The sequence below is a fragment of the Tenrec ecaudatus genome, chromosome 2 (assembly GCF_050624435.1).
Source record: "Tenrec ecaudatus isolate mTenEca1 chromosome 2, mTenEca1.hap1, whole genome shotgun sequence".
Lineage (NCBI taxonomy): Eukaryota > Metazoa > Chordata > Mammalia > Afrosoricida > Tenrecidae > Tenrec > Tenrec ecaudatus.
Window position 1 is genome coordinate 190,902,724 of NC_134531.1, and position 27,848 is coordinate 190,930,571.

Sequence of the window (27,848 nt, forward strand, 5' to 3'; positions counted from 1 at the left end):
CCCGCTGCACCGTGGGCTCCTTGCTGTGGGTCTAAGTGGGAGCACTGATTGTCTGCATTGAGTTGCAGCCTGTGCTGTAGGCCTGTGGTCTTTCATCAGGCTCCGGTCACCTTAGCTCTCAGCAAGCTAAGTAGTGTCACCTACACATTGTAGGTTGTCAGTGAGCCTTCTTCCCATCCTGACACTGAGTCCTTTTAATATAGGCCAGCTTCTCAGATTGTTTGCTCGACATATAGAGTGAAGAAATATGTGATAAATACATCCTGATGGACGCTTTTCCTGACTCCAAACCACGCAGCAGCCCCTCCTTCTGTTCAAACTGCTGCCTCCTGGTCTATGTACGGGTTCCACATAAGCACGATTAAGTATTTTGAAATTCCAGTTCTTCTCAATATTATTCATAGTTTGACCCAAATGCCTTGGCATAGTCAATATCACAAGTAAACATCTTTGTGGAATTCTCTACTTTCAGCCAACATCCATCTGACGTCAGCAATGATATCCCCGTGCCATGTCTTCTTCTGAATCCCATTTGAATTTCTGTTGATGTACTGCTGCAACTGGTTTGGAATTACCATCAACAAATTTTTATTTACATGTGATATTAATGATGCTGTTTACCATTTTACACGTTCTGTTGGATTACCTTTTTTCAGTTGGGCACAAATGAGGGATCTCTGCCAGTCAGTTGCCAGGTCTTCCAAATTTCTCGGCACAGATTAGTGAGTTCCAGTGCTGCGCCAGGTGTTGGAGACATTGCAGTAGGCATGTCATCATTTCCTAGACCCTTGCTTTTGCCTTCGGTGCAGCCTGGCCTTCTTCCGTTGACACCACTGGGTCGTGGTCATCTGTTCATCTTGACATCTTGAATGCCAACCGGTTCGTTTTGGTGTAGTGACTCTGTGTATTCCTTCTATTTCTTTTCATGCTTCCTGCTTCTATCGATATGTTGCCCTTAGAGGGAAGATGAAGCAGTCAGTTACAGGGTAGACAAGCGTTACCTTGGGTGAAGGGGAACATAGTACTTTACCACGATATTTTGCCCATAGAATCCTTGGGGAATATAGGCAATTTGACACTTGAATACACAAAAAGCCTCAGTGCCTGGGGGACAGGAGATCATTTGGGAATGGAAAGCCGTGACCGTTGCCCAGCATGGCGAATACAGTTCCGTAGTGGAACGGTGCATGTGAAGATTGTTATATGAGAGATGGCTGTTACAGCTGCGTTGGTTGGTGTCGGCTGCTGTCAGACACTGCTGTGGGTCGCGGGGTAGAACTGCTCCTGTGGGATTTCTGTCACTGAAATCTGGTCACCAGCCTTTTCTTCTGGGGAGCCCTTGGGTGGGTGTGAACACCAACCTTTGGTTAACAACCCATAACAAGTGACTTTGGCCACCCAGGCTCCTGTTAGCTGCCAACCGTGTTGGGCCGAAGCCTGCCGTGGTTGAGCACAGATGTGTTTGCACTGTTTCAACAATTGAAGAGTGGTAAGGCCGTGCCCTGTCAAAGTGGAAACCGTGCGAGACCGAGGAAATCAAGGCAGTCCTGCTGCGTTCCAGCGCCCACAGGTGTCACTGACAAGATGCACCGAAAGTGCAATACAAGTGTTAGGAAAGACACTACGGTCACCCGCCCTTTTCCTTTCTCCCCAAGTTAACGACGTTCTGCTCTCGCACTTGACTCTGTCGGTTTTAGTGCCATATGGCTAAACAACAAGCTTGTGTTAATACTCCTTGACCTTCTCACTGCTCATGTCCCACGTGGCAGATACAGAGTTAGCTCTTTTTCTCCCCACCTTCCCCATCACAAGGAGACCTGCTGGTGTAGTGGCTACGAGTTGGACTGTGATCCTCATGGTCAGTAGTTCGAAACCAGCAGCAGCTCCAAGGGAGAAAGAGTGGGCTTTCTACTCCCTTAGTCTTGAAAACCCCCTGGGGGGTGGGGTCCCTATGAATCAGCATTGGCTCGATGGCAGCGAGTTTGGTTTGGATTTTATCCCGCATCATACACACATGCATTTCCCAGTTCCCGGGGCCATTTATATAACAGTTATTTCATAATTTGGTTTAGATCAGTATTCAGTGTTTCTATCTGTTTAACTTTGTATGTTCCTAACAATTGATCAGGAAGAATAAGAATGTTTGGAAGCATTTGTACAATTGGAAGTATGTTACATGTATTATCACTGCAGTTCTATGTAGTTAAATAGGTGGGATAAACAATCTGGAGGAGAAAACAACAGGACCAACGGTTCTTGGGGGACATGGGAGAGGGGGAGATGAGGAAAAGAAATTGGTGTTAACGAACTCAGGGACAAGTGAACAACAAGTAATTCAAAATCAGTGGAGAGAAGGATATAAGAAGTTTATAGGGTTTGATCAAGGGCAATGTAACCGAGAGGAATTACTGAAACCCAAATGAAGGCTGAGCATGACAGTGGGACAAGAGAAAAGAACTAGGAAGCAACGGGCATTTATAGAGGTCTAAATACAGGCATGTATATATGTAAATATATTTATACATGAGGATGGGGAAATAGATCTATGTGCATATATTTATAGGTTTAGTATTAAGGTAGCAGAAGGACATTGGGCCTCCACTCAAGTACTCCCTCAATGCAAGAATACTTTGTTCTATTAAACTGGCATTCCATGATGCTCACCTTCCCTACACAATCACTGAAGACAAAGCGGGTACGTAAGCAAATGTGGTGAAAAAAGCTGATGGTGCCCGGCTATCCAAAGATATAGTGTCTGGGCTCTTAAAGGCCTGAAGATAAACAAGTGGCCATCTAGCTGAGAAGCAACAAAGCCCACATGGAAGACGCACACCAGCCTGTGTGATCAGGAGGTGTCAATGGGATCAGGAATCAAGCATCAAAGAACAAAAATTCATATCACTGTGAATGAGGCGGAGTGCAGAGTGGGGACCCAAAGCCCATCTGTTGGCAACTGGACATCCCCTTACGGAAGGGTTCCAGGGAGGAGACAAGCCAGTCAGGGTGCAGTGTATCAACGATGAAACATACAACTTTCCTCTAGTTCTTTAATGCTTCTTCCCACACACTCACTATCATGATCCCAATTCTACCTTACAAATCCGGCTAAACCAGAGGATATACACTGGTGCAGATAGGAACTGGAAACAGGGAATCCAGGACAGATGACCCCTTCAGAACCAGTGGTGAGAGTGGCGATACCAGTGGGATAGAAAGGGGGAACCAAGTGACAACAGAAAAATGGGTGAAGGGAGACTTTGAACAGTGTAAGACATGACAAAATAATAATAATTTATAAATTATCAAGGGTTTGTGAGGGTGGGGAGGGAGGGGGAAAATGAGGAGCTGATACCAAGAGCTCAAGTAGAAAGAAAATATTTTAAGAATGATGATGGCAACAAATGTACCAATGTGCTTGACACATGGATGGATGGATGGATTGTGATAAGAGTTGCATGAATCCCCAATAAATTGATTAAAAAAATATTTCAAAACAAACTAAAAGAGAACCACATTTATGTGGGGGTTAACAGAATATCTTTACTGATTTCATATGTTGAAATGGGCTGTGTAACTGTATGCAATAAAAATAAGAAACTTTTTAAAATTGTTTTATTAGGGCTCATACAACTCTTATCACAATCCACACATACATCCATTGTGTAAAGCACATCATTATTCTCAAAACATTTGCTCCCCACTTCAGCCCCTGGCATCAGGTCCTCATTTTCCCCTCCCTCGCTGCTCCCCCCTCCTTCATGAACCCTCGATAATTTATAGATTGTTATTTTGTCATATCTTGACCTGTCCGATGTCTCCCTTCACCCACTTTTCTGTTGTCTGTCCCCCAGGGAGGAGGTCACATGTAGATCCTTATAACCGGTTCCCCCTTTCCAACTCACCCTCCCTCTACCCTCCTAGTATTACCCCTCACACCACTGGTCCTGAAGGTATCATCCACCCTGGATTCCCTGTGTTTCCAGTTACTATCTGTACCAGTGTACATCCTCTGGTCGAGCCAGAATTGCAAAGTAGAATTCGGATCATGATAGTGGGGGTGGGGAGGGGGAGGAAGCATTTAGGAACTAGAGGAAAGTTGTATGTTTCATCGTTGCTACACTGCCCCTGACTGGCTCGTCTCCTCCCTGAGACCCTTCTGTAAGGGGATCTCCAGTGGCCGACAACTGGACTTTGGGTCTCCACTCTGCACTCCCCCTCTATTTCACTCTGATAAGATTTTTTGTTCTGATGATGCCTTATACCTGATCCCTTCGACACCTCTTGATCACACAGGCTGGTGTGCTTCCTCCACGTGGGCTTTGTTGCTTCTGAGCTAGATGGCCACATGTTTACCTTCAAGCCTTTAAGACCCCAGACGCTATATCTTTTGATAGCTGGACACCATCAGCTTTCTTCGCCACATTTGTTTATGCACGCGTTTTGTCTTCAGTGGTTGTGTCAGGAAGGTGAGCATCATAGAATGCCAATTTAATAGAATAAAATGTTCTTGCATTGAGGGAGTACTTGAGTGGAGGCCCAATGTCCTTCTGCTACCTTAATACTAAACCTATAAATATATGCACACAGATCTATCTCCCCATATTCATATATAACTATATTTGCATGTGTACATGTCTTTATCTAGACCTCTATGAATGCCCTTTGCCTCCCAGCTCTTTCCTCTATTTCCCTTGATTTTCCTCTTGTCCCATTATCATGCTCAGTCCCCACCAGGGTTTTAGCAATTCTTCTTGGTTACATTACCCTTGATCTTGCCCTACCAGGCCTCCTACACCCTCCTCACCACCAATTTGGATCACTTGTTGTTCCCTTATCCCTGGGTTTGTTAACACCACTACCTTTCCCCCCACCACCCCCTCTCCCATGTCCCCCAGAACTGTCGGTCCTGTTGTTTTCTCCTCCCGACTGTTCATTAGACAGACCTGCAGAGATAATAGCATGCACGAAAACAAGACAGGGCAAAACCAAGCAACAATATACAACAAAACAACAACAGCAACAAGATACCCATGACAAAAAAAAAAACACAACAAGAAAGAAAAGCTTGTCGTTAGTTCAAGGATCGTTTGTTGGCCTTTAGGAGTGTTTTTCAGTCCAGTCTGTTGGGGCACCACGCTCTGGCCCCAAAGTCCACCTTCAGCATTCCCTGGGGACCTTGCCGCTCCATTCCCTTGCTGTTCTGTTGCACACCCCCAGTGTTTTGCCTCGGTGTGGCGGGATGAGATTGGGTGCAATTCCCACACTGTCTCCAGTGCTGTCCCCCGTAGGGCCATGGGTCAGCGAGGGGCATCATGCCTCATAGAGGGGCCGGCCATATGGTCCTCTCTGTGGACTGGACGCTCTAAGTGGGAAAGAAATTTTTTTAGGAATTGAGCTAAATTATGTATGTTAATGGCTGTCTTATTTTTCATTTCCTAGACTTTTTTTTTGGTGTATATCAGAAATCTACACCAAATTCTCTGTTGGTTTATAGAATCTTCTTTTAGCCAGCTATACTTGTTACTTTATCCACGGTGCTGGGCCTTCATTGGGCCATTCCAGTGTGGAAACTTATCATTCTGTTCTGAAATAAGAGTTTTCATTTCAGTAATATCATGTCTTTAATTTTTAAGATTTCCTCTCCCTCTGTCTCTCTCTCTCAAAATATACCTTCTCTCCCCACCCCCACCTTTTTAATCATTTTATTGGGGGCTCATACAATCCTTATCCAAAATACTGTTCTTATTTGCTTCTCTAACTGATCTCTATCTTCTTGTATATTGAGGGTAGAATTTCGCTTTTGTCTTTCTCTGCCTAATGCCTGTATTACCCAAGTTACTCGTTTGGGTTATTTGGATCCCTGTCTTTCTTGTCTAGTAAGCCTCGTTGATTTACCCCTGTTGAGCAGTGAGAGACAAAGGCCCTTGGAAAGACTTGTCATTTCTGATCTTGCCTCTAGGTGGCACTGTCTGCCTAATTCTTGGAAAAATTCCCAGATCAGCGGTTTAGCCTTTTCCTTGTGGGCGGATTGAGTTTTCCAGAGAAGACTATGCCCCAACATAAAGAAAACAAAATTCCTTATCATCGCAATTTACAGGGCCAAAACAGTGAGGAAATCAAAGGGAGACATCTGCTGCGAAAGATCTCTGTACAGTGTTAAAAAGCAGAGGTGTCACTTTGAAGAACAAGGTGTAGCAGCTGGCCCGGGTCCTGGTCTTTTCAACCACGTCTTATGCAGGTCAAAGCTGGTGAGTGAATAGGGAAGACCAGGGAAGAACTGGTGCCTCTGGATCATGACATTGACCAAGAATGCGTGCTGTGTCATGAACTGCCAGAAGAACCAGAAAATCTGCCGTGGAAGAGCCACAGCCCAGAGTGTACTGAGATGCCACCAGGAGGCACCGCTCCCTGGAGAAAGACGTTCTGCTCGGTGGGGCAGAAGGCCAGCGAAAGAGGTAGATGGAGCCAGAGACTGCAGAACTCGGCTCAAACATGGGGCAGTTGTACGGATGGTGCCGACCCAGTAGGGATTTCATTCTAGCGTATACGGGGCGCTATGCTTTGTAACTGACTTGACGGCATCTAACAACCACAAGGCGTGAAGGATAGACTTCTACTCACTTGTTTTTGTGGTCTCCCAACTGTACTTGATGTCCCTGGGTCTAGAGAACTCTGTGACTTCTTTCTCCACAAAACTAGCCTGTCGTCAGCAGTTCTGAGCCCCCTACAACACCAAGAGGCATTTAAGCCTCTCTCCCTTGTCTTGTTCCATTGCAGGGATGTGATCAAGTGGCTGGTCAAAGGCGTGACTGCAGATGGACTGCCTCAGCCCCCAAATGGAAACCAAGCTTCTCCAGAAACAAGCACCTTGAAAGCCGGCAGTAGCCACCCTGCTCCCCAAGCCAACGGGACAAAGAACGCCAATCACTTGTAAGCAGGAGACAAAAGTTGTCTTCCCAGGGGTGTGGGGTTGGGGATGGGGCTGGGAGTTTGGGTGTTAGAGAACAGTTAGGGAACAGCACTACTTCCAAAAGAGTCTCTTCTCAAATGAGCAAGCTCTTCTATCAGAGGCTAATGCTTAGGAGCAGCTATCTTCGTTTGATTGAAGGCTAAATTTCTTAATTCCTATTGTAGAACAAAAGCGAGTGTTCATTCCTCCCTAAATAAATCGACTTCTTGGCAAAGTGAGTACACCTTCAAAAATCGGGAATGCCTTCCCTTTCCTGGACTCCAAGAGGCAATGAACGGGGCAGCAGCATGTTGCTTCCAGTGCCACCGTCAGCAGAGACGTCCAGGGAGTAGAGTGTTCTGTCCTCTAGTCCTCAGGAACCGGAGTCTGCCTCTGTCTCCTTCACCCCAAAGAAAAGAGCAGCAGTTCTCCCAATAGGTTATGACAGCAGTGGCTCGGACCAGCTTAGCTCGGGCCGCACTGGGAACAGGTGCATGGCGTTTCTTTCTGAGAGATGCTAGGATCGTAGGGACTTGGGCTGCCCTTACACAAGTAAAGTACTGTCTCGGGCAACCAGATTGTTAAAACATGACATGAGAAACGATATGTTTCAAATGGAGCATTTGTACCAGAATGCTACGATTATAGTGTAGTTGCACCAACCCGCTTTTTATATGAGGCCTGTGGGCTTCAATCATCTCGGAAGCTTCCTTCAGATTTCATGAAAATGGAGTCCTTCGTTTTGAAACTGATTTTGAGAGCAGTTGGTCGGCTTGATGTGATTGAATATGGAACGGTCTGATGGCTAGTAAAATGGCTTGGGGTACAAGGGGAAGGGGCGGAGCCTTTCTTCTGTCCCAAATGACACATGTTAGAAAAGGCTGACATCAATAAGACCAAAGGGCCAACAGCTCTGGAGCATAGCGAAGGTCTCGGGGCAGGGAGATTACATAAACGGAAGTAAAACAACTGGACCAGAAATAACAAGAGCGCTGACACAGTGTAACCCATTATAAACATTGTCCCGGGTCATTCTGACTGCACACTGTGGAATGGGAACAGGTACTCCCTGGAATATTTTCACCAAGAATAAAATAAAGTTAACAAAAGAAAAGGCTGGCATCCGGTCAGACTCCCCTTTCTGAGAAAAGGTGACGTTCTTTAGGGATCACCCAAATTCCATTGCCACAGTCACCTGGCCTGGTGCTCTCCCACCATGAGGTCTGAGGGGAGAGGGTCAGGTTGTACCACCGAACTGAGCAAGGAGTCAGGTACAGGCAGAAACTAGGACAAATCCATGTTTTCAAAGAAATGCTGGTGATTTGCCTTCACTCTGGGCCTCCATCTCTTTATCCTCTTGGTCCTTAAGTGGCCCTGGTTCGGATTCACGAATTGAAGAGCAGCTGCTTTTACAACTCAACCCGAGTTCTGAGCCATTCAGAGAGAGTGAGCTGGCAGAAGGGCTTCAGTCAGAGGGAACAGAAAACTGACAGTGTGATGATGACCTGTAGTGTATGCTTCACAGGTTCCTCTTTTTAGTCTATTTTCAAAGGACACCGGTAGGGGTTCCCTCCCAGCCCCTCCTACTCATGTGGCTTCTGTCTTCTGGACCCAGAATTGTCTGCCAGCTGCAGAGGATGCTGTCCATATCCGTGGAGGTGGACCGGACCCCCACCTGCAGCTCCAATAAAATCGCCGAGATGATGTTTGGGATGGTGCTGGACATTCCGGAGAGGAGGCAGAGGTGCGTCTGGGTTTCCTTTCTGTCTTTTCTTTAAGTGGTTTTGCTGAAGACAGCTTCCCTAGCTCTCCTGCCTGCTGGCGATCAGAATTTCAAGAGAGAGAAGTTCCAAAGTAGTTCCACTGGGAAGCAACGAATAAAGTATTCCTATAGCTTGAACCTCTTTAAGAGAAGTTTCTCTACTAATTGTTATTATTTGCAACTAAAGCATAATTGATTAGGAACAAGCTGAATACCCCAAATAGAGCCTAAATTTTGCTACTGTGTCCATTCAGGTAACAACCTTACTCCTCTTTAGGATTCAGCTGCTAAGTACCACTGCTGGGCTGATCACGCTCATACAGTTTAAGCCTCGCATCTTCTAACCCACACCAAAGGATGGAGGGGGCGGGGAGATATGCAAATAAGGTATTTATGGCCCTCTGAAGAGTTTAGTGGCTCGCTAATAATGCAAATAAGGCCCCTTTGAGTGAGCATGGGAGCAAACAAAGAAGGTAAGTGGGAACTTGATGAGGGGTTTGGTCAGCTTTGCAATCGCAGTATGCTTCAAATGAGATGCTCCAGCGCTAAAAAGAGGCGCTCACTACCACGAGGGAGAAGAGATTGCATGTCTGTTGGACCTGGGATCCCTGCACCAAGAACCTCCCAGATCCAGAAGCCAGAGAGAGAGCTGTAGCGCTGGACAGACAGTGAGAAACAGTGGTAGAGACAGGGCGGCATCACAGCTAAGGGACTGGTGCAAGACAGTGTACTGGGCTTCCCAGCCTGTGCAGCTAGGTGGCTGAGTGCCTTCAGGCAGAGCCTTCTTGGTGGAGTGAAGTGCTTCCAGACACTTGTCCATTGGAGTTGTTAGGCTTTCTGTATCTACAGCGTGAGAGTGCACCTTCAAATCCAAGCTTCCTGGTAGAAGAGGATGCCCCAACCCCTCGAAGCAGAGCTAAAGAGCTCTGTAACCTTTTCCCAGGCTGGGCAGAGGCCAGGCCAAGGGAGTGAGGGCCAAGGGAGTGAGGGCCAAGGGAGTGAGGGCCTGCGAGCCCAGCTGAGAAAAGGCTATCCTGATTGAAGAACTGTATCCTGTGCATTCTTGATCCTAACTTGTTTTCCTTCGGTTCTTTCCGCTTGAGAACATGTTGTTCCTTTTCGTTTCTAGGTCCGAGTCCTTGCACATTTCATTGTCATTCTTGACTCCCTGTTTGTTAGCTGCCCTTGGACATATTCTATGCCTCTCCCTCACTGCGTCTTTCCTCTAGCCGAGTCAGTACTTACATACGAGAGCAAGCCGCATGGCTGCTTCTGACACCCACACGAGTCTTTCCTGCAGCCCTGTCTTTTTAATGGTTTTATGCTTTCTTCATAAAAGATGATGTCCTTGACGTCGTCCCCCAGCGCATCCAGTCCTCAGTAGTTCATGTCCAATGCGTCAATCCTATTCTAGGACTGGCCTCTCGATTCAGGTGGGATATGCTCCAGATCTGACCTTGGCTCATGTGGACTTGTCTTAATTCTCCTTAGCTTCAATGTGGACTTGAATATCAGTGATTGGTGGTCTGTTCCACGGTCAATCTTTGACCTTGTTCAGACCGATGATATTGAGCTTCTCCATCATGTCTTTCTACCAATGCTGTTCACTTGATTCTGTGTTCTCCATCTAGTGAAGTATAGTCGCAGATTCGCCATGGAATTTGCAAGATAACAGGAATGCTGGGCTGTTTGCTTCAGGTGGAGGATCCATCTTCAGACCTGTGGACTATTTTCTTTCAACACCGGTGTATAGAAGCACCAAACTGCAACCTCAGAGCAGTGTTAACGAAAACCACACACACACACACAAAGGGGGACTAAGTTCAGCAAGGGCGGGGGAAGAGGGATTTTTTTTTTTAATGGCGATGTTTGGGACATGGGTTTTGCAGTTCAAGTGCTCTTTAACACAGTCATCTCCCAGAATACAAACCAACCTTCACAACTTCCTCTCCCCTCTTCCCCATCTCCTCGGTTAAGTGAGTCTCCTCCCATGTACACCCCTCCCTGCCCCTGCTGTTGCCCCCAACACACACACACACACACACACACACACACACACACACACCATGCTGCCCCGGGCTTCTTTCCCGTTTCCCTTGGTGGCTGAAATACACGGTGTTATTTTAGAGCAATGAATCTAGTGCGGCCTCGCCTGCCAGGCCACACACCCTGCCGGTTTCAAGAGGGTTAGTTCTGTCCTCCGGGTGCTCTGTAGTCGCTTCCTGTGCCCACCCCCACCTTAGTCTTTTTCTCCCCCACATGCGCTTCCCTTTCAGTAGGAACTCCCAAGAGAGTGCTGTTAGGGTGGGAGTGGGACAGACGCTAAAGCGCTCCAGCATTTCAGGGGGGTTTTTTCTTGATCTGTTTCCTCTTGTTGGTCTGTTTTAGTTTTTGTGGTCTCTTGCCTTTCCTCTATCTTCGATGCATAAAACGTTCAGTGTAAACTTCATTAAATTTGGTGCAAAACCACTAGCCAGAGGTGTGGTATCAGAAAAATAAAAGATATTGTTTCTTATTAAAAAAAATTTTAATTCATTGGTCTGGCAAAATTCTATCATGAGACCTCCAGCAATGTTTCCATCCCCCAAGGCAGTATTTTCTAACTACCAAGCCCTCTTAGTTTCCCAAAATTTGCATTCCAATTACCTGTAATGATCAGTACCTGCCACCACTTGTCTGTCGGTCTGTTGTGCTGTGGTGGCTTGTGTGTGGCTGTGGTGCTAGAAGCTGTGACACTGCTATGTCAAATGCCAGCCCGGTCACCCAAAGGGAGCAGGTGTCAGTGGCGCTCCCAGACTGAGCGCAGACAATGAAGAAAGGACTCGGCTTCACTGTGGAGGAAGGAACCACTGAAAACCTTACACATAGCTTTGAAACATTGTCAAATATTGAAGCCCTAAGGAATGGAAGCAGAGAGTTGCCAGAAATAGTGCCAAAGGATGGTCTCTCGGGCCAGAGAGCACTTGAAATGTGACTGACGAGGTACTGTTTCTCAGAGTGGAGTTGACCGTGGTGTCTTGAGTCAGTTAAAACCTGTGGAGGTGGAGACTTCAGGACCTTCCTTTGCGGATGGGACACAACTCAAGGTGAGAAATGCCTGCAAAGATCTACGAATGATCAGAATGTGCGAAGCATGAATCCAGGAAAATTGGAAGTCATCTAAAATGAAATGGAATGCATAAAGTTCGATATCGTAGGCATTAGTGAGCTGAAGTGGACTAGGATTGGCCATTTTGAATCAGAAAGCTCATGATCTAGTATGCCAGGAATGACACAAGCAAGAGGAAAGGGTTGGCATGTCAAAGGCTTCCAGTGTCAAAACGGACATTGGAAAATCCATCATGAAGCACCTTGCTGTCTGGGATAGGACTGTATCTGCCTGCCAGGAAATCCAGTCAGTGCAGCTACTGAGGTGTAGGCACCGTGTGCGGATGGTGCAGTGTTTGGTTCTGTTGTGCACACGGTCGCCTTGGGTCAGAACCAACTCAGTGGCACTGAACAACAGCAACACCTCTTGATTACATGTTTGCTTATTTCAGACTGCACAAGTTGATAAAAGTCTCCAGTTTCTTTAACACTGATGGTTGGTATATGAACTTGAATAAATCATAGGAACTAGTGACCTTTATGGGTGTATAAATATTGTCCAACACTGATTGTGTTGTACTCCAGGACAGATCTTAAATGTTCTTCTTAAGAATGAACGTGTCCTGTGGGGGGGGGGCGGTTTGGACAATGAACATGTCACCATTTATCTTCAATTTCTCATTCCTAGCAGTAGACCAGATGACTGTCCAATTAAAAATAGTCACTACCAGGCCATTTAATTAAGATATTGGTCTTTCTGTATTCGCTTTCATTCTTTATGAACTTGCAATTTTCTTAGATTCCTGCTTTATACGTTCCAGTCACTAATGGATGTTTGCAGCTGTTTCATCTCATTTGGAGTTGTGCCAAAGACCTCGCCACCCCTAACCACCTGGCAACCATTAATCTGTCCTCCAGTGCCGTCCAAGTGACTTTAAACCCAGTATTGCACCATATGCCCTCGCACGGAAGGTAAAATGAGCTGTAAAGGAAAGCTGAAGTGTCGTTAGTAGGTTTCTTTTTCATCGAGCTATGGGTTAGCATTTTAATAAAGATCTGATGTGCGCTCTGGAGCCAAACTAAAAGAATAGATTGGGAAACATAATTTTCTCACTACTAGAGAAGCGAATTACACAGTGAAAAAGGGAAAGGATAGAAGAAACCCAAGGACCCCATGACAGTGGATTGGAATTGGAGGTCTCTGTGAAGTTGGGATTCCCATAAATAAAACTAGATATAGACCTATGGTGGCATATTTATATGGTAGATAGCTAGATATCCAGGCATCTGTCTCTGAGAGGGCACGGAAGCCTTTCCGTCTCGGTACTAAGGAGCACACGTGCCTACTCCTCAGATCTTTGTGTTTAGATATCAGTTTCCTCTCGGAGAAACCGGAGGTTCTTGAGGGAGCGGCTGATTCCACAGCTGAGGCAGGGAAACTGTAAGGCGAGCCTGGGATACCTTGTGCCAAAAAGTAAGGCAGTGCTCAAAAAATGTTCTGGCCGTCAGAAGACAGGAGCCAGCTGTAAGGGGCTTCCACTGACGAAATCGGGATAATGTTGATCATCAAGAGAAATATTGGTAGTAAAACGTTCTGTTGCATAAAATAACCATAATTCCATAACTGATATGAATACAGAAACAAAGAGAAGGGACCCTCTTCTTTATGGTAAGAAGCTAACGACGAAATGTGAGGACGATAAATTAGTACCCAAAAAAAGTCATTTGGAACCACCATCACCAACTAGTTCTGGCATGAGTGAGTCCTAAAGTGTAGAACTTATATATCTCTGAGTATATTTTCACAAGATATGTATTAATTACAGATAAAAATATTCACTCATAAATAGAAATAGCACCAAATCAAACTATCATATAGTTAATAACCAACAATAAAGCAAACTGGTATAATATGCCCCCTGATATGATATCCTGAGAATAACAAAGCATCACTTTTGTAGTATTTCTGCCAAAAACGCATTACCTCAGCCCTATCATGGGGAAACATCAGGTACATTCCAAATGAGAGACATGTGAGGGGGTGGGGAATTCCTAGACCCTTCAAATATGTCAATGCCTGAACAGTAAAGCCAGATGGAAGAATTGTTTACAAACAAACAAACACTATGTGATCTCAGGTTTTCTCGTGTCCTGAATAACGACATTGAGATAATGGACACTAGCTGCTTGAGGCCGGGTGGAAACTCATTGTGGTAGCAAGTGTAAAAGCCCACTTCAACATGGTCGAAATACGCAATGATGTGTTATATGTATTAAATCCCAACTAATAAAAAATCTGATTGAGTTCTGGATATGATAAATAGAATTATGTTCATGTTGACTTTTTTTATTTTGATCACTATATTTGATTATCTAAGAATGTCCTTGTTTTTAGGAATTAAATAATGAGGTTCCTTAGGGATGAAGGAGTATCATGTCTCTGACTACTTTAGAATAATTCAGAGAAAAACTGGGAAAAGATAAAGAAGAAATTATAAATGTCAGCATTTAGGGAATCCAGGCTAAAAGATGAGATGAGCACATGAGGATTCTTTGTATTATTCTTGCAATAATGTTGTAAATACAAAACTTTCTAAACAAAAAGGAAAAGAAAAAATAAGTAATTTTATTGTAGACAGTACATAGTTGGGATTTTTTTTTACATACATCTCTTATCACAATCCATACATATACATACATCAATTGTATAAAGCACATTCATTCATTCTTTGCCCCAATCATTTTCAAAGCACTTGCTCTCCACTTAAGCCCTTTGCTTCAGGTCCTCTTTTTTTTCCCCCTCCCTCCCCACTCCCCGCTCCCTCATGATCCCTTGATAATTTATAGATTGTTATTTTGTCATATCTTGCCCTATCCGGAGTCTCCCTTCACCCCCTTCTCTGCCGTCCATCTCCCAGGGAGGAGGTCACATGTGGATCCTTGTAATCAGTTCCCCCTTTCCAAACCACTCACCCTCCACTCTCCCAGCATCGCCCCTCACACCCCTGGTCCTGAAGGGATCATCCACCCTGGATTCCCTGTGCCTCCAGCTCCCATATGCACCAGTGTACAACCTCTGCTCTATCCAGTCCTGCAAGGTAGAATTCGGATCATGGTAGCTGGGGGGAGGAAGCATCCAGGATCTGGGGGAAAGCTGTGTTCTTCATCGGTACTACCTCGCACCCTGACTGACCCATCTCCTCCCCTAAACCCTTCTGTGAGGGGGTCTCCAGTGGCCGACAAATGGGCTTTGGGTCTCCACTCTGTACTTCCCCCTTCATTCACTATGGTATTTTTTTTTTTGCATGATGCCTTATACCTGGTCCCTTTAGCACCTCGTGATTGCACAGGCTGGTGTGCTTCTTCCATGTGGGCTTTGTTGCTTCTGAGCTAGATGGCCGCTTGTTACCTTCAAGACTTTAAGACCCCAGACACTATCTGTTTTGATAGCCTTGCACCATCAGCTTTCTTCACCACATTTGCTTATGCACCCGTTTGTCCTCGGCGATCGTATCATGGAGGTGTGCAGCCAATGATATGATTATTTGTTCTTTGATGCCTGATAACTGATCCCTTCGGGACCATGTGATCACACAGGCTGGTGTGTTCTTCCATGTGGACTTTGTTGCTTCTGAGCTAGATGGCCGCTTGTTTATCTTCAAGCCTTTAGGAAGTTGGGACTTTTTAATGAAGCTGACAATCCTTGCTCTATAAAGAAATATTTGTTTCAGGTATATTTAATTTAACTTTTGATTTTACATCTACCATCTGTCTCTGTTTTCTGTATTTCCTATCTGTTCTTTGTTCATTTTTCCCTTCTTTATTTTCTTCTTTTAAATTATTCAAGTAACCTCTTCCCTGGGAGAGGGACGGCAGAGAGGGGGGGAAGGGAGACTCCGGATACGGCAAGATATAACAAAATAACAATGTATAAATTACCAAGGGATCATGAGGGAGGGGGGGAGCGGGGAGGGAGGGGAAAAAAGAAAAGAGGACCTGATGCAAAAGGCTTAAGTGGAGAGCAAATGCTTTGAGAATGATTGGGGCAGGGAATGTACAGATGTGCTTTATACAATTGATGTATGTATATGTATGGATTGTGATAAGAGTTGGATGAGCCCCTAATAAAATGTAAAAATAAATAAATAAATAGTTATTCAAGTATTTTCTCATTTGTTTTTTCTCTTTGGGCTTTGTAACTGCTTCATTTACTTCCTTATAAGTAATTGCTCTGGGGATCGTAATGTATGCCCAGTTAACTAACTGTCCACCTAGAATTGACATCCCACTGCTTCCCAGGTAAAGTAGGAATGTCGCGACTGCTTCTCTCCACGGAGCCCATGCCCGTGCTTTGTGCTGTCCCTGTCGTGCGCTTCACCTCCACGTGTCATAAGCCCCAAGGTGCAGTAGGGCTTTTGCTGTAAACACTTAGTTGTTATCAAGTACCTTAAGAAATGAGCAGTGTCTTTTGCGTTTACCGACATGGCTGGCACTGCTGCTCTCCCTTTCCTTCTTGAATCCAGTTCCTGTTTGACGCTGCTTCTCTTCTGCCCAGAGAGCCTTCTGCAATACAGGTGTGCCGGCACTGAACTCTCTCCGCTCTGTTTTCCTGGAAATGTGTTTCTTTCGCCTCGTTTGCAGAAAGTGTTTTTGCTCGATATCAGGTCTTGGTTGGTAGGTATTCTGTCTTTCATTATTGTAGAGATGTTTCGTTGTCCTCTGCTTTGTAATCTCTGTAATTAGAAACCAGTGGTATTCCTTATTGGTTTTTTCTATGTGGTATGTGGGGTTTTATCCCCATTGACTACTTTATATTCAACAATTTGATTATACTTAGGCATGGTTTCCTTTGCGTCTATCCTGCTTGGGGTTTATTGAGATTCATGGGTCAGTAGGTTGATGTCTGCATCAAATTTTAAAACATTTTGACCATTTTTTTCCTACTGCTTACCCCATGCTCTCTTCTCTTCTGGGAATTTGAGTAACGTAATAACTAAACGAAAACCTGTGGCCGTGAAATGGCCCATAATGACCTGGTATAGGGTTTTCAAGGCTGTAAATCGTTATGGGAACAGAAAGCCTTGCCTTTCTCCCTTGAAGAAATGGTGGGTTTGAACTGCTGACCTGTGGTTAGCAGCCCAGGGTGAAACCTGTACATATCATGAGACTGCTCGATAGTGTTCCACAGATTAATAAGGCTCTGGTGTTCGCTAGTATTGTTCTTTATCTTATAAATTTTCATTTTGGATAGTCTTCAATATCTCTGATCTTTTCTTTTATATCACCCAATCTTCTGTTAAGGAGCCCTAGAAGCTTGTGGCTTATGCATTTGGGCTGCTAGCTTCAAGGTCTGCAGTTCGAACCCACCAGCTGCTCCATGGGGAATAGAGGCTTTCTGCTTCTGTAAAGACTTCATAGCCTCAGAAATCCAAAGGGGCAGGTCTACTCTGTCCTATAAGGTCACTATGAATTGACATGGATTCAATAACAATGAGTTTGGGGTGGTTTTGTTTGTTTGTTTGTTTTGTAATTTGCTGTTATGCCTATGTAATGATGGGGTTTTTTTCTTTTTAAAATCATTTTATTGTGGGCTTGTACAACTCTTATCACAATCCATACATCCATCCATTGTGTCCAGCACATTTGTACATTTGTTGCCCTCATCATTCTCAAAACATTTGCTTTCTACTTAAGCCCTTGATATCAGTTCCTTATTTTTTCCCTTCTGTCTCTGCCCTCCCTCCCTCAAAAATCCTTGATAATTTATAAAGTATTATTTTGTCATGTCTTACACTGTCTGACGTCTCCCTTCACCCACTTTTCTGTTGTTTGTCCCCCTTGTGATCGATTCCCCCTTTCTACCCTACCCTCCTGGTAACACTGTCTCTCATTATTGGTCCTGAGGGGTTTATCCGCCCTGGATTCCCTGTGTTTCCAGTTCCTATCTGTACCAGTGTGCATCCTCTGGTCTAGCCAGATTGGTAAGGTAGAATTGGGATCATGATAGTGGGGGTTAGGAAGCATTAAAGAACTAGGGGAAAGTTGTGTGTTGCATTGGTGCTATACTGCTCGTCTCTTCCTGTGACCCTTCTGTAAGGGGATGTCCAGTTGCCTACAGATGGATTTTGGGTCCCCACTCTGCACTCCCCCTCATTCAAAATGATTTTTTGTTCTTTGATGCCTGATACCTGATCCTATCAACACTTCATGATCACACAGGCTGCTGTGCTTCTTCCATGTAGGCTTTGTTCCTTCTCAGCTAGATGGCCACTTGTTTATCTTCAAGCCTTTAAGACACCAGATGCTATATCTTTTGATAGTCGATCACCATCAGCTTTCTTCACCACATTGGCTTATGTACCACTTTGTCTTCAGTGATGGTGTAGGGAAGATGAGCATCGTGGAATGCCAGTTTAATAGAACAAAGTATTCTTGCATTGAGGGAGTACTTGAGTGGAGGCCCAATGTCCATCTGCTACTTTAATACTAAACCTATGAATATATGCACATAGATCTATTTCCCCATCACCATATACAAATATATTTACATATGTACATGCCTTTATTTAGACCTCTATAAATGCCCTTTGCCTCCAAGTTCTTTCCTTTATTTCCTTCTACATTCCTCTTGTCCCACTATCATGCTCAGCCTTCGTTTGGGTTTCAGTAATTCCTCTTGGTTACATTGCCCTGATCAAGCTCATAAGGCCTATACCCTCCTCACCATCTATTTTGGATCACTTGTTGTTCCCTTCTCCCTGGGTTTGTTAACACCCACTTCCTTTCCCCTGCCTCCTCCTCTCCCAGGCTCCCTACCCAACCGTCCTCCATTGTTTTCTCCTCCAGATTGTTTATCCCACCTATCTTATCTAGATAGACCTGCAGAGATAATAATATGCACAAAAACAAGACCAAGCAAAAGAAAGCAACAAAAGAAAACAAAACAACAACAAAAAATGATTTTTTTTAAAAGCCTGTAGATAGTTCAAGATCTGTTTGTTGACCTTTAGGAGTGTTTTCTGGTCAAATCCAAAGGAGTGCCACACCCTGGCCCAAGTTTATTTTTGTTATTCCCTTGGAATTTCCTTGTTCTGCTTTCCTTGCTGTTCTGTTGCATGCCCTTAGTGTTTTGCCTCAGTGTGGTGGGGCCAGATTGGGAGCAATTCCCACACTGTGTCTCCAGTGTTACCCCCCATAGGGTCAGTGAGGGATGTTGTGTCTCATATTGGGGCCAGCCACGTGTTCTTCTCTGTGGATTGGCTGCTCTGAACAGGGATATCTTCATCAAGGCTTGGTGGGCCAGGATATGCTCCACTCTCTCTTCCTCCCTCTTCATTTGCTCCTGTGTGCTCTGATCAGACATGTCCCTCTCCCTGAGCTGTAGCTTCAGTGCTGTCCTCTGAAGTGAATTCTTCTGGGGGATGATTTTTTTTCACTTCAGATATTATATTTTAGATCTAGAGTTTCCATTTGATTCCGTTTTTATGATTTCTTTCTTTTTTTTGCTAAGAATTTCCAAATAGTCCCTCATTTTATACTGCTTGTTTAAGTTAAAAAAAAAAGGAACATATTTATAATGAACAACCACAACAAAGAAACCTCACTGCCATCAAGTCATTTCCAATTCATAGAGACCCAACACTGTAAATGTTAATAAGGACAGACAGCCTCATCTTTCTTCCATGAAACAACTGGTGGATGTAGAGCACCAATCTTGCAGTTAGTAAGTAACCTAATACTTAGTGACCCTGGAGCACCCTCAGGGCTTCTGGTCTGCACTACATCTCTATCTTTTACGGTGTTTTTTGTTTTGTTTTTACGGTTTGTTTTTGTGGATGTTTTCCTCTTGGCTATGGATCGAATTTTCCTGGTCTTTGAAATGCCTAGTAATTTTTCTGGGTGTGTTGGACATAGGTGCTGCATTGTTCACCGTCTGGAGTTTGTTGTCTTCCTTTAAGACTATTGTATTTCGTTCTGGACAAGAGTTAATTTCCTAGAAGACTCGCTTTCTCCTCTTGAACTTTGTTTTTAGGGTTTACTCTTAAACCATTCCTAATGTAGGGCTAATGTCTTGAGGTGTAGTCTTTCTGGAATCTTGAGCGCACACCCAAGTTGTTCAGAGCTCACTGCAGTCTGGCTCATTAGCAGCCCCGTGTCTCTAACCAGCGTGGAAGCCCCAGAACCTCCATTCAGTCCACAGCTTCACGCCCCCTGTTCCCTAGCAAGATTTTGGAGTGTTTCCCCACAGGCATGTGCACTTATATGCACCGTTTTAGCTCCCTCTCCTTTTGATCCAACTTCTAGCCACCTCTGCTGTCATGAATCCTAATTTCTGTTTCCTCAACAAGCTTGCTACCCTCCATTTGGGGCCTTAGTTAAAAGCTCCTCCAGAAAGAAAGCTGGCCGCGAGCCCCCCAGGAGGCGCCCCTTCAGGCCTCTGCCAGCTTCAGGCCAGCTTCAGACGACAGTGCGACAGGCAGGGCCACTGCTCCCCAACAGTGCAAGAGGTGATCGTTTCTAGAGCAGAGACACAGCCGGTCTTGGGTCGCTACTGACTCACTCGACGGACAGCCCCTAACAGCAACAATGGTGAGTGGAGCTGACTGGCAATTCAGGATCCGGTCTCTTGTCCCTTAGCAATACAGGGTGCAGTTCTTGGTGTTGGAGTGAGTGCCCACGGAGCAAGGTATCGTGCTTTTGACAACGTGGACGTTTGTGGCAGCCTGCCTCAAGCCGGGCGATCAGCACCGTTTTTCCAGCAGCATCTGCCACTGTGTGTCTCTGTCACATGTCAGTCTTCTCACAAGATTTAAAACATTTTATAGTGCTAGTCCATACGTAGTAGACTACCACACAATATAACATAATTTGCATATGCCCTGGGAAGCCAAAGCAGCCAGACTACCCGCTTTTTGTGATATCCCTTTTATTTGATGGGCCTGAGACAGAACTTGTCATAGCTACAGGTGTGCCTGTCCATAAAAGTTTAGGCCCAGACTTGTGAAAAAACATAATTAGATGGTTTCTACTTTCATCCCTAATAAGTACGGGGTTTGGAAGTCCTCATTTTCATCCTGGAAATATGTAAAAGCTGAATAAATTGGGGAAAAAAGTGGAGCTGAAGATGGAGCCGACCACTTTTATTTCCCCTCTCTCAAGAATCATGGCCCTGGGTAGAGAATTGTCCAGTGCCTGAGAAGAGTCATGCCACACCTCTTACCCAGGTGTGTCTTTATACCAGCTCCTCTCTTAGGCTGGAGCTGGAAGTTGACCTTCTCCTAGTACAGTGTTTTCAAGCCCTAAATTGAAGTATTATAGAGAATCTCTATAAAATATATATTTTTAATTCTATCTCCAGTTCCTACTATGCTCAGTTTACAGAACGGATTCTTGTCCTTGGAAGATCTGTTCGTACTTAGTATTTGTGGATTATAAGGCCAGGATACATGCAAGTCCTGGAATAAAAACTGGACTCAGAAATACAATTTGAAAAGTAAAATGTGAACAGGAAAATCATCTTGTTGAGAGTAAATGCAGAGGAGAAGAAAAACTTTAAAAGAATCTGATGACTCTCTTGCACGTGTATTCATTTGAATTTCTCTTCATTAAGAAGAAAAGGTGTCTAAGGAGATAGAGCAAAGGATAAAAAATACACATTAAAGAAATAAAATGGATTTTTACAAATATTTCAGTCCTAGAAAATGTTTGAATAGTTAATAAAAGAACTTTAAAAACCCACCTCATTCTGCTTTTTTAACTTAATTTTTACACAAATAATCTATGTGTCCAGGGGGAAGGTAAAAATAGTGAGAAAAATAAAATAGGTCCTGATTTCTCATTGTTATAAGTAGCAACAGCACAGGGGATTCTTCCGCTGTGAAGAGTATGTGCAGACTGCAAAGGGAGGCAGGACCCTGGGTCTGGGGCCAGCGTTGTTCCCTGTTCTCCAGGCGGGTCCTGCCCAGTTCCTCCTTGCCCCTTGTCCTTTGTGGATCTCTGGGTTTGCCACTGGTGGATCATAAATGCAAGTCTTGTGATAAAAGGTGGAAGTAAAAAAAGATGTCTTGAAATAAATGGTTCCTGACTAGGAAAACTGTCTTGGGAGAATAACCAGCCAGATGCAATGCAGAAATTAGATTTTAGACCTCTCTAAGGACAGTGGTGTCTACTCACGAGCTACCTGCTCACAAGCCGTGCTGTGGCTAGAACACTTTACAAGGATGACCAAGCCTACATAACCCACAGCAGGCCATCCAGACCGTGCATCTAAGACTAAGCACCTTTTGCTGGATGCAGCCATAGCTTTGAGAAAGTGAGTTTGACACGCAGTCCTGAAGCCCTGGTGTCGCCGTGCATCTGCTCAGAAGCTTCTGAAGGTATCTCATCAACCCTTGCTGGTCAAGTCCTGAACTAGGTAGGGTGAAAAAAGTCTAGACAAGAGAACGCCTAAATTCCAGACTGAAATGTAAGTCACCAGTATGTCATCTCTGGGTACTCTTAATTTTTCTTCATGTCTTTCCCTCCGCTTGAAATGCACCTGCCTTGTGCCTTCCCTTCTCCTTCTAGACACCATCCTCCATCCATCCCAGCTCTTCCATAAGAAAGCCTCTTCCCCCCACTCCCCCCACCATCCTGCTCAGATGAGCCTCTCTCTGAAGCTCCACAGCCCTGCCGGCCCCACAAATCCAGGTGCATTTGCTCGGCACTTCTCTTGGGCTCCTGTTGTACCCCCCTTGCCCTTATTCAGTTATCAGCCTTTTGAGCGTGATTCTCTCTTTCGTTTATCTTAACATTTCTTGGACCAAACTGTATCTGGTACATCATGGCGTTCGCTGCCATCCAGTTGGCCCTCACCTTTCGAAAGCTTTCTTCCTGTGTAGTGTTTTTTTATATCATCCCACAGCGCATCAAGTTTGCGGTCATTAGTGTTCAGCGCATCAAATCTATCCCTGAGATGCTCTCCAAATCCAGGCGGGATGTATTCAAAGGTGTATTTGGGCTCTCGTGGACTTGTTTGCATTTTCTTCCGTGTCCATCTGAAATTGCACGCGAGCTGGTCTGTTACACAGTCTGCCCTGGCCGTTTTGGCTCTTGCTACCATGCTTCACTGTCCTCTCTTCCCACAGATGTAGTCCATTGGATTCTTGTAGCTTCCATCTGGCCACGAACAAGACACTTTTCCTCTTTGATTCTTCATTCCTTGCATAAGACACTATATGCTTTTCCATTTCTTTGTATCATTCTATTGGGGCTCATCCAGTCCAATCACATTCCATTTCAGCTCGCTAACCCCTAGGATGGCGATCCTGTGCACTCCACTCATTTCTGACAACTTCCAATTTCCCTCGAGTCGTACTTTGTACATTCCACATTCCAACTGTTAGTGGATGTTTACAGCTGTTTCTTCTCAGCTTGAGTTGTGCTCCTTCAGGAAACGGGGGGCCCCCAAAGCTCTGATCCCTCCAAGTCATTGAGGGCTCTGTTCTGAGAAGGCAGCTCTTCCCCGGCATGTTGTGAGCACCTTCCAACACGAGGGGCTCACCTTACAGCCCCGTCTCAGCCAGGGCTCCCCTGCCAGTCATGGGGCTTCAGTGGTGAATTCCCCAGAAGCAGCCAGACTGTGCCTTCTTCCCAGTCTGTTCTTCATCTGGAACTCCACTGAAACCTGCCCACCCTGGGTGACCGGTGGGGGGGTAGCCTGACCTCCAGCATCCCAGCCACACTCAAGCCACCACCATGGGAGAAGCTGAGAGACAGTGGGGAGAAAGACACACATCGCGTTTTCTTGTACTTCACAGATTCTGTGTTTTTTTACAAATTGAACGTTGGTGGCGACTGTGTGTGGAGCAAGTCTGTTGGTGCCGTTTGTCCGGCCGCATGTGCTCACGTCCTGTCTCCTTGTCACGTTTGGGCCATTCTCACCGCGTTTCAAGCTTCTGCCTAATGCTATTGCATGCATCACAGACTGTGGTGTCATGTCAATACAGCTCTTACATGCACTGAGGAGCTGAGACCTTTGTGTGGCTCACGTTACTGATCACAGCATTCACTTATTGGGAGAATTGCAGCCAAATCCACCATATCTCCGAGGTCTGCCTGCCTTTGTTTCCATGACCTTCTTGGCTAGTGTCTTTGTCAAATATCCAATCGTTCTCTCCTTTCGACCCTTAAATTCCTGAACAAATCTATCCCTGTTTGGTGATTTTGTAGACCTCCTTTGCTTAATCCTTTTCAGCCATCTCTTTTGTTTTGTTTTTGGTTTATTTATTTTTTAGGGAAGATGTAAGGAAGTTCAGGGCGGAAACCCTGCTGTGTGCTTCCGTGAAGTAAGAGTTGCTCTTACAGTGGGATTTGCTGTGATTTGCTCTTACAGTGGGATTTGCTCCCTTGCAGGGAGATGTTCTTCACAACCATGGAGAGCCACCTTCTGCGCTGCAAAGTGTTGGAGATCATCTTTCTCCACAGCTGTGAGACGCCCACCCGCCTGCCCCTGTCCCTGGCCCAGGCCCTCTACTTCCTGAACAATTCCACCTCACTGCTCAAATGCCAGGTACACCTTCTCCTGCTTCCGTTTCAGCTCAAGAGCACCTTTTCTGCTTGAGGTGCTGGTGCATGAGCTTTACGTGATGGGACTTCAGAAAATTATTCCCCGCCCCCCCCAAATGTGTGTATTCTTTTTGCTTTCTTTTTCAAATCATTTTATTGGGAGCCCTTACAGCTCTTACAACAAGCAATCAATTGTATAACAATCAATTGTATAAAGCATGTTTGTACATATATTGCCATCATCATTTTCTAGACATTTACTTTCTATTTGAGCCCTTGATATCGGCTTCTGTTCCCCCCCCCCACTCTCATGACAAATTATTATTGATAAATTATTATTGTTTTCATATCTTACACCCACCGCTGTCTCCCTTCACCCACGTTTCTGTTGTTCCGTATCCACCTGGGTGTGTGGTGGGGGGCAGATTGTAAAATGAAAAGTTAATGGCATTTTCCATGAATGTTTTGTAGCGCCCCACATTAAAAAATAAAGTAAGTTAAAGTGTGAATAAGACCCATACGGGGAAGGCATTTGTTGACATAGCTTTCCTGTCTCCACAGTCGGATAAAGCCCAGTGGCAGACGTGGGATGAGCTGATTGAGCACCTTCAGTTCCTGCTGTCCAGCTACCAGCACGTGTTGAGAGGTACGGAGCGTGTGGTCACAGGGGACAAGTGCTGGGCAGGCTCTCAGGGACAGCGCTGGGAGGCCTTGCTCTTGCTGACGGCGATTCTCATCTTGTCGCTGAAGTCCAGCTCTGTTCCTTGGGTGTACCTTTTATAAGGAGCAGGGAATGAGATCGCTGGCGTCACCCCTAAGAAATAGAAGAATTCACATGGTTTTTGTTGGGGCTCATAGTGGGGGCCCTCCGTGTTATAACCAGGAGTATTCAGTGGTGTCCTGAAGAGCCCAGCCTCATCCCGCCCTGGCAGCTTTCCGTGCCCGGCACTGGATCATCTTGGTGGGGTCAAGTGCACCCTGATTATGGGCACCCTTCGTGTCTGTCCACACAGGGCAAATCGGTTACGTACATCTCGCAATAGATGTAAGATTCCCCAAAGCCCGTGAGAGAGGCCCTTCAGCGCTGCTCAGGTCACGCACGCACACACACACACACACACACACACACACACGAGTGAGCAGTGAGGATCTGGGGGAGTTAGGCAAGTTCACTCTAGGCAGGCAAATACTGACGGGGGAAATTGTGCTTCAAATAAGAGTGATTGTGTTGGCCAAGAGAGCCATGAAGCCCTTAGGAAAACCCAAGAACTGCTGTACTCTGAATGACAGCAGGGAAAACAGCCACTTCCCTCAGAGAGAACTCCTGTCCCCCTGGCCCGATGGACTAAGAAAGGTGCACCATGGCCCACGTGGTGTTCTTGTTGTTTCTGTTGTTTCACTGTGGTTTTGTGATGAAAGTTTACATGGCAAACTAGGTTTCCGCCCAAAAGTTTCTATAGAAAAACTAGTCTGTGGCATTGGGTACACTCTTCACCACAGGTCGACAGCCCCTTCGTTGGGTTCATTTCCAGTACTTGACCCTGGTGGCGCAGTGCTTGCATGTTGTGCTCTGAAAGGTCCGTGATTGGAAGCCCCCTTTCTCCTTCCTTAAGGAGCTACAGGCCCCGAAACTCATGGGGCAGCTCCGCCCTGCCCCACAGGGGCACTGTGAGTTGGCATCGACTCAGTGGCAGGGGTGTTTTTAGTTTCCCTGCCTGGAACCCCTTGATTTTGTCTGTCGATCTGTTCTGCTAAAAAGTGGCCTCGGGGGATATTTCTGTTCAAGGTTTAAGGACTGTCTCAGGGCCATTGCCGCAGGGAGTCTGCGTCTCACCAGGGTTTCACACGGTTTCAAAGCGGCTCAGGAAGTGCTGTTGTAAAGCAGTCCCTCCTGAGTGTTTCATGAACCCGATGTGGGAGGCAGGGTTCTTGACGGAGAGATCTCAGGTTGACCGTCCTCTCTGGGTGTTTCCTGTTTGGTTGACAAGACCAGCCGGTAGAGTTGGTTACCATGCAACACACACGCGCAGCCCCTGTTGGCATCCAGCAACTACTGAACCGGTGTGAAGGCCTACTCTCAACTGCTCTAAGACGTCTAGACTTTGACATTCTGTTCTGCATTCTTCGCCCATTGCTTCAGGATCCGTCTGTTGGGGTCCAGATCCTGTGATAGACTGGTCAGTCAGAAATACCTCAGACAAGCTCACATGGAGGGACCCTCACAAAGGAACTGGCCTGTCCTCTCCACAAGTGCCAAGGGCATACAACCAAAACACCCCGAGGCATGGTTCTGGATGAAAAGACTGTAATGCATGAGTCTGGATCAGATCCTGAGCCAGGGGGGTTGGGCGCAAAAGGAAGCTATAAAGAGCATGATTGAGACAGTTGGTGAAATTTGAAAAGATTAGCTGATAGTATGACATTTATGGAATCCTGGTGGCACGGCAGTTAAAGCACTCAGCTGCTGATCAGAAGGTCAGCGGTGTGACCCCACCAGCCACTCCTCAGGAGAAAGACGGGGCAGCAAGCTCCCGTAAAGGCTGACAGCCCTTCATCAAATACATAAGCGGGCTCAAAATCACGTGGAACACGGGCTTATGGGATGAATGGAACGATTGCTCAAGCTTGTAGAGACTGTTGATTTGATGCGTATGTCGTCAGCACCGACAACAAGCCGAAGAAAGAAAGAAGAGCTATGGTGAAGTTCTGCTCTGTCGGGGCCAGGGGAGGGCGGGGAGGGGGGGGGGAGGCATCAGTAAGAATCAGAATTGACTGCAGTAAGGTTTGGGGGTTACTCTGCTTATATTTGAATTCGTGTATTTGATAATTACGTGGACTTAAGAAAGTAAATGTTCTTGATCTTAGGAGGCCCAGGCTGAAGTACTGAGGGACAAAGGGGCCGTGTCTGTAGCTTACTCTCAAGTAAGGGGAAAAGATACATGTAACATTCACCTGCACAGGATCCCATTGCAGTCCAATTGAGCTCGGGGCAGCACTCCGGAAGGTATGGTCGCCCTCACACCTCTCAGGTCAGGAACCAAGGAGACGTTGTAGAGGTTCAGGAAAGAGCACTGAATTTAAGGACAGAAAACCTGAGTTCAAATCCCAGCCTGCCCACCTACTCTGCCTTAAGCCACAGAACTTGACGTCTCTAAGCCTCAGTTCTTTTTCCTTTAGGATAGGGACGGTAATATAGACTTTGCCAGATTGACAACAAACATGAGAAAAAATTAGTTACATGCTGAATGTTCACTGAATCTCAGTGCAGGACTTGGGTGCGGTGGGAAACAGAAGGATTTCTCCCAAGTTGTCTCCCCCAAATATATGCCAAACTTAGTTTCTTGGGAATGATATACACTTGGAGGTCATCAGAAATAGATCAGGGGTTATTCTCCCTAAGGATTATCAGCCATCTAGAGCAAACAGTCACCACTGTTTATCCTACAACAAGTAGGGCCCACTCCCTTCTGATAAGGATAGTAGTTGTCTGTTTCCTTGTCGGAG

General features: G+C 45.6%; 1 protein-coding gene across 1 annotated transcript in view; it reads left to right on the plus strand.

The window, feature by feature from the left end:
• The window catches only part of SIMC1 (SUMO interacting motifs containing 1), an 85,258-nt gene that overhangs the window by 45,272 nt on the left and 12,138 nt on the right, over window positions 1-27,848 (plus strand). The window contains exons 6-9 of the mRNA XM_075541980.1: window positions 6,778-6,930; window positions 8,565-8,693; window positions 24,192-24,348; window positions 24,906-24,990. Of these exons, the coding sequence (XP_075398095.1) occupies window positions 6,778-6,930; window positions 8,565-8,693; window positions 24,192-24,348; window positions 24,906-24,990 (524 nt within the window). The remainder of the gene's footprint in view (window positions 1-6,777; window positions 6,931-8,564; window positions 8,694-24,191; window positions 24,349-24,905; window positions 24,991-27,848) is intronic.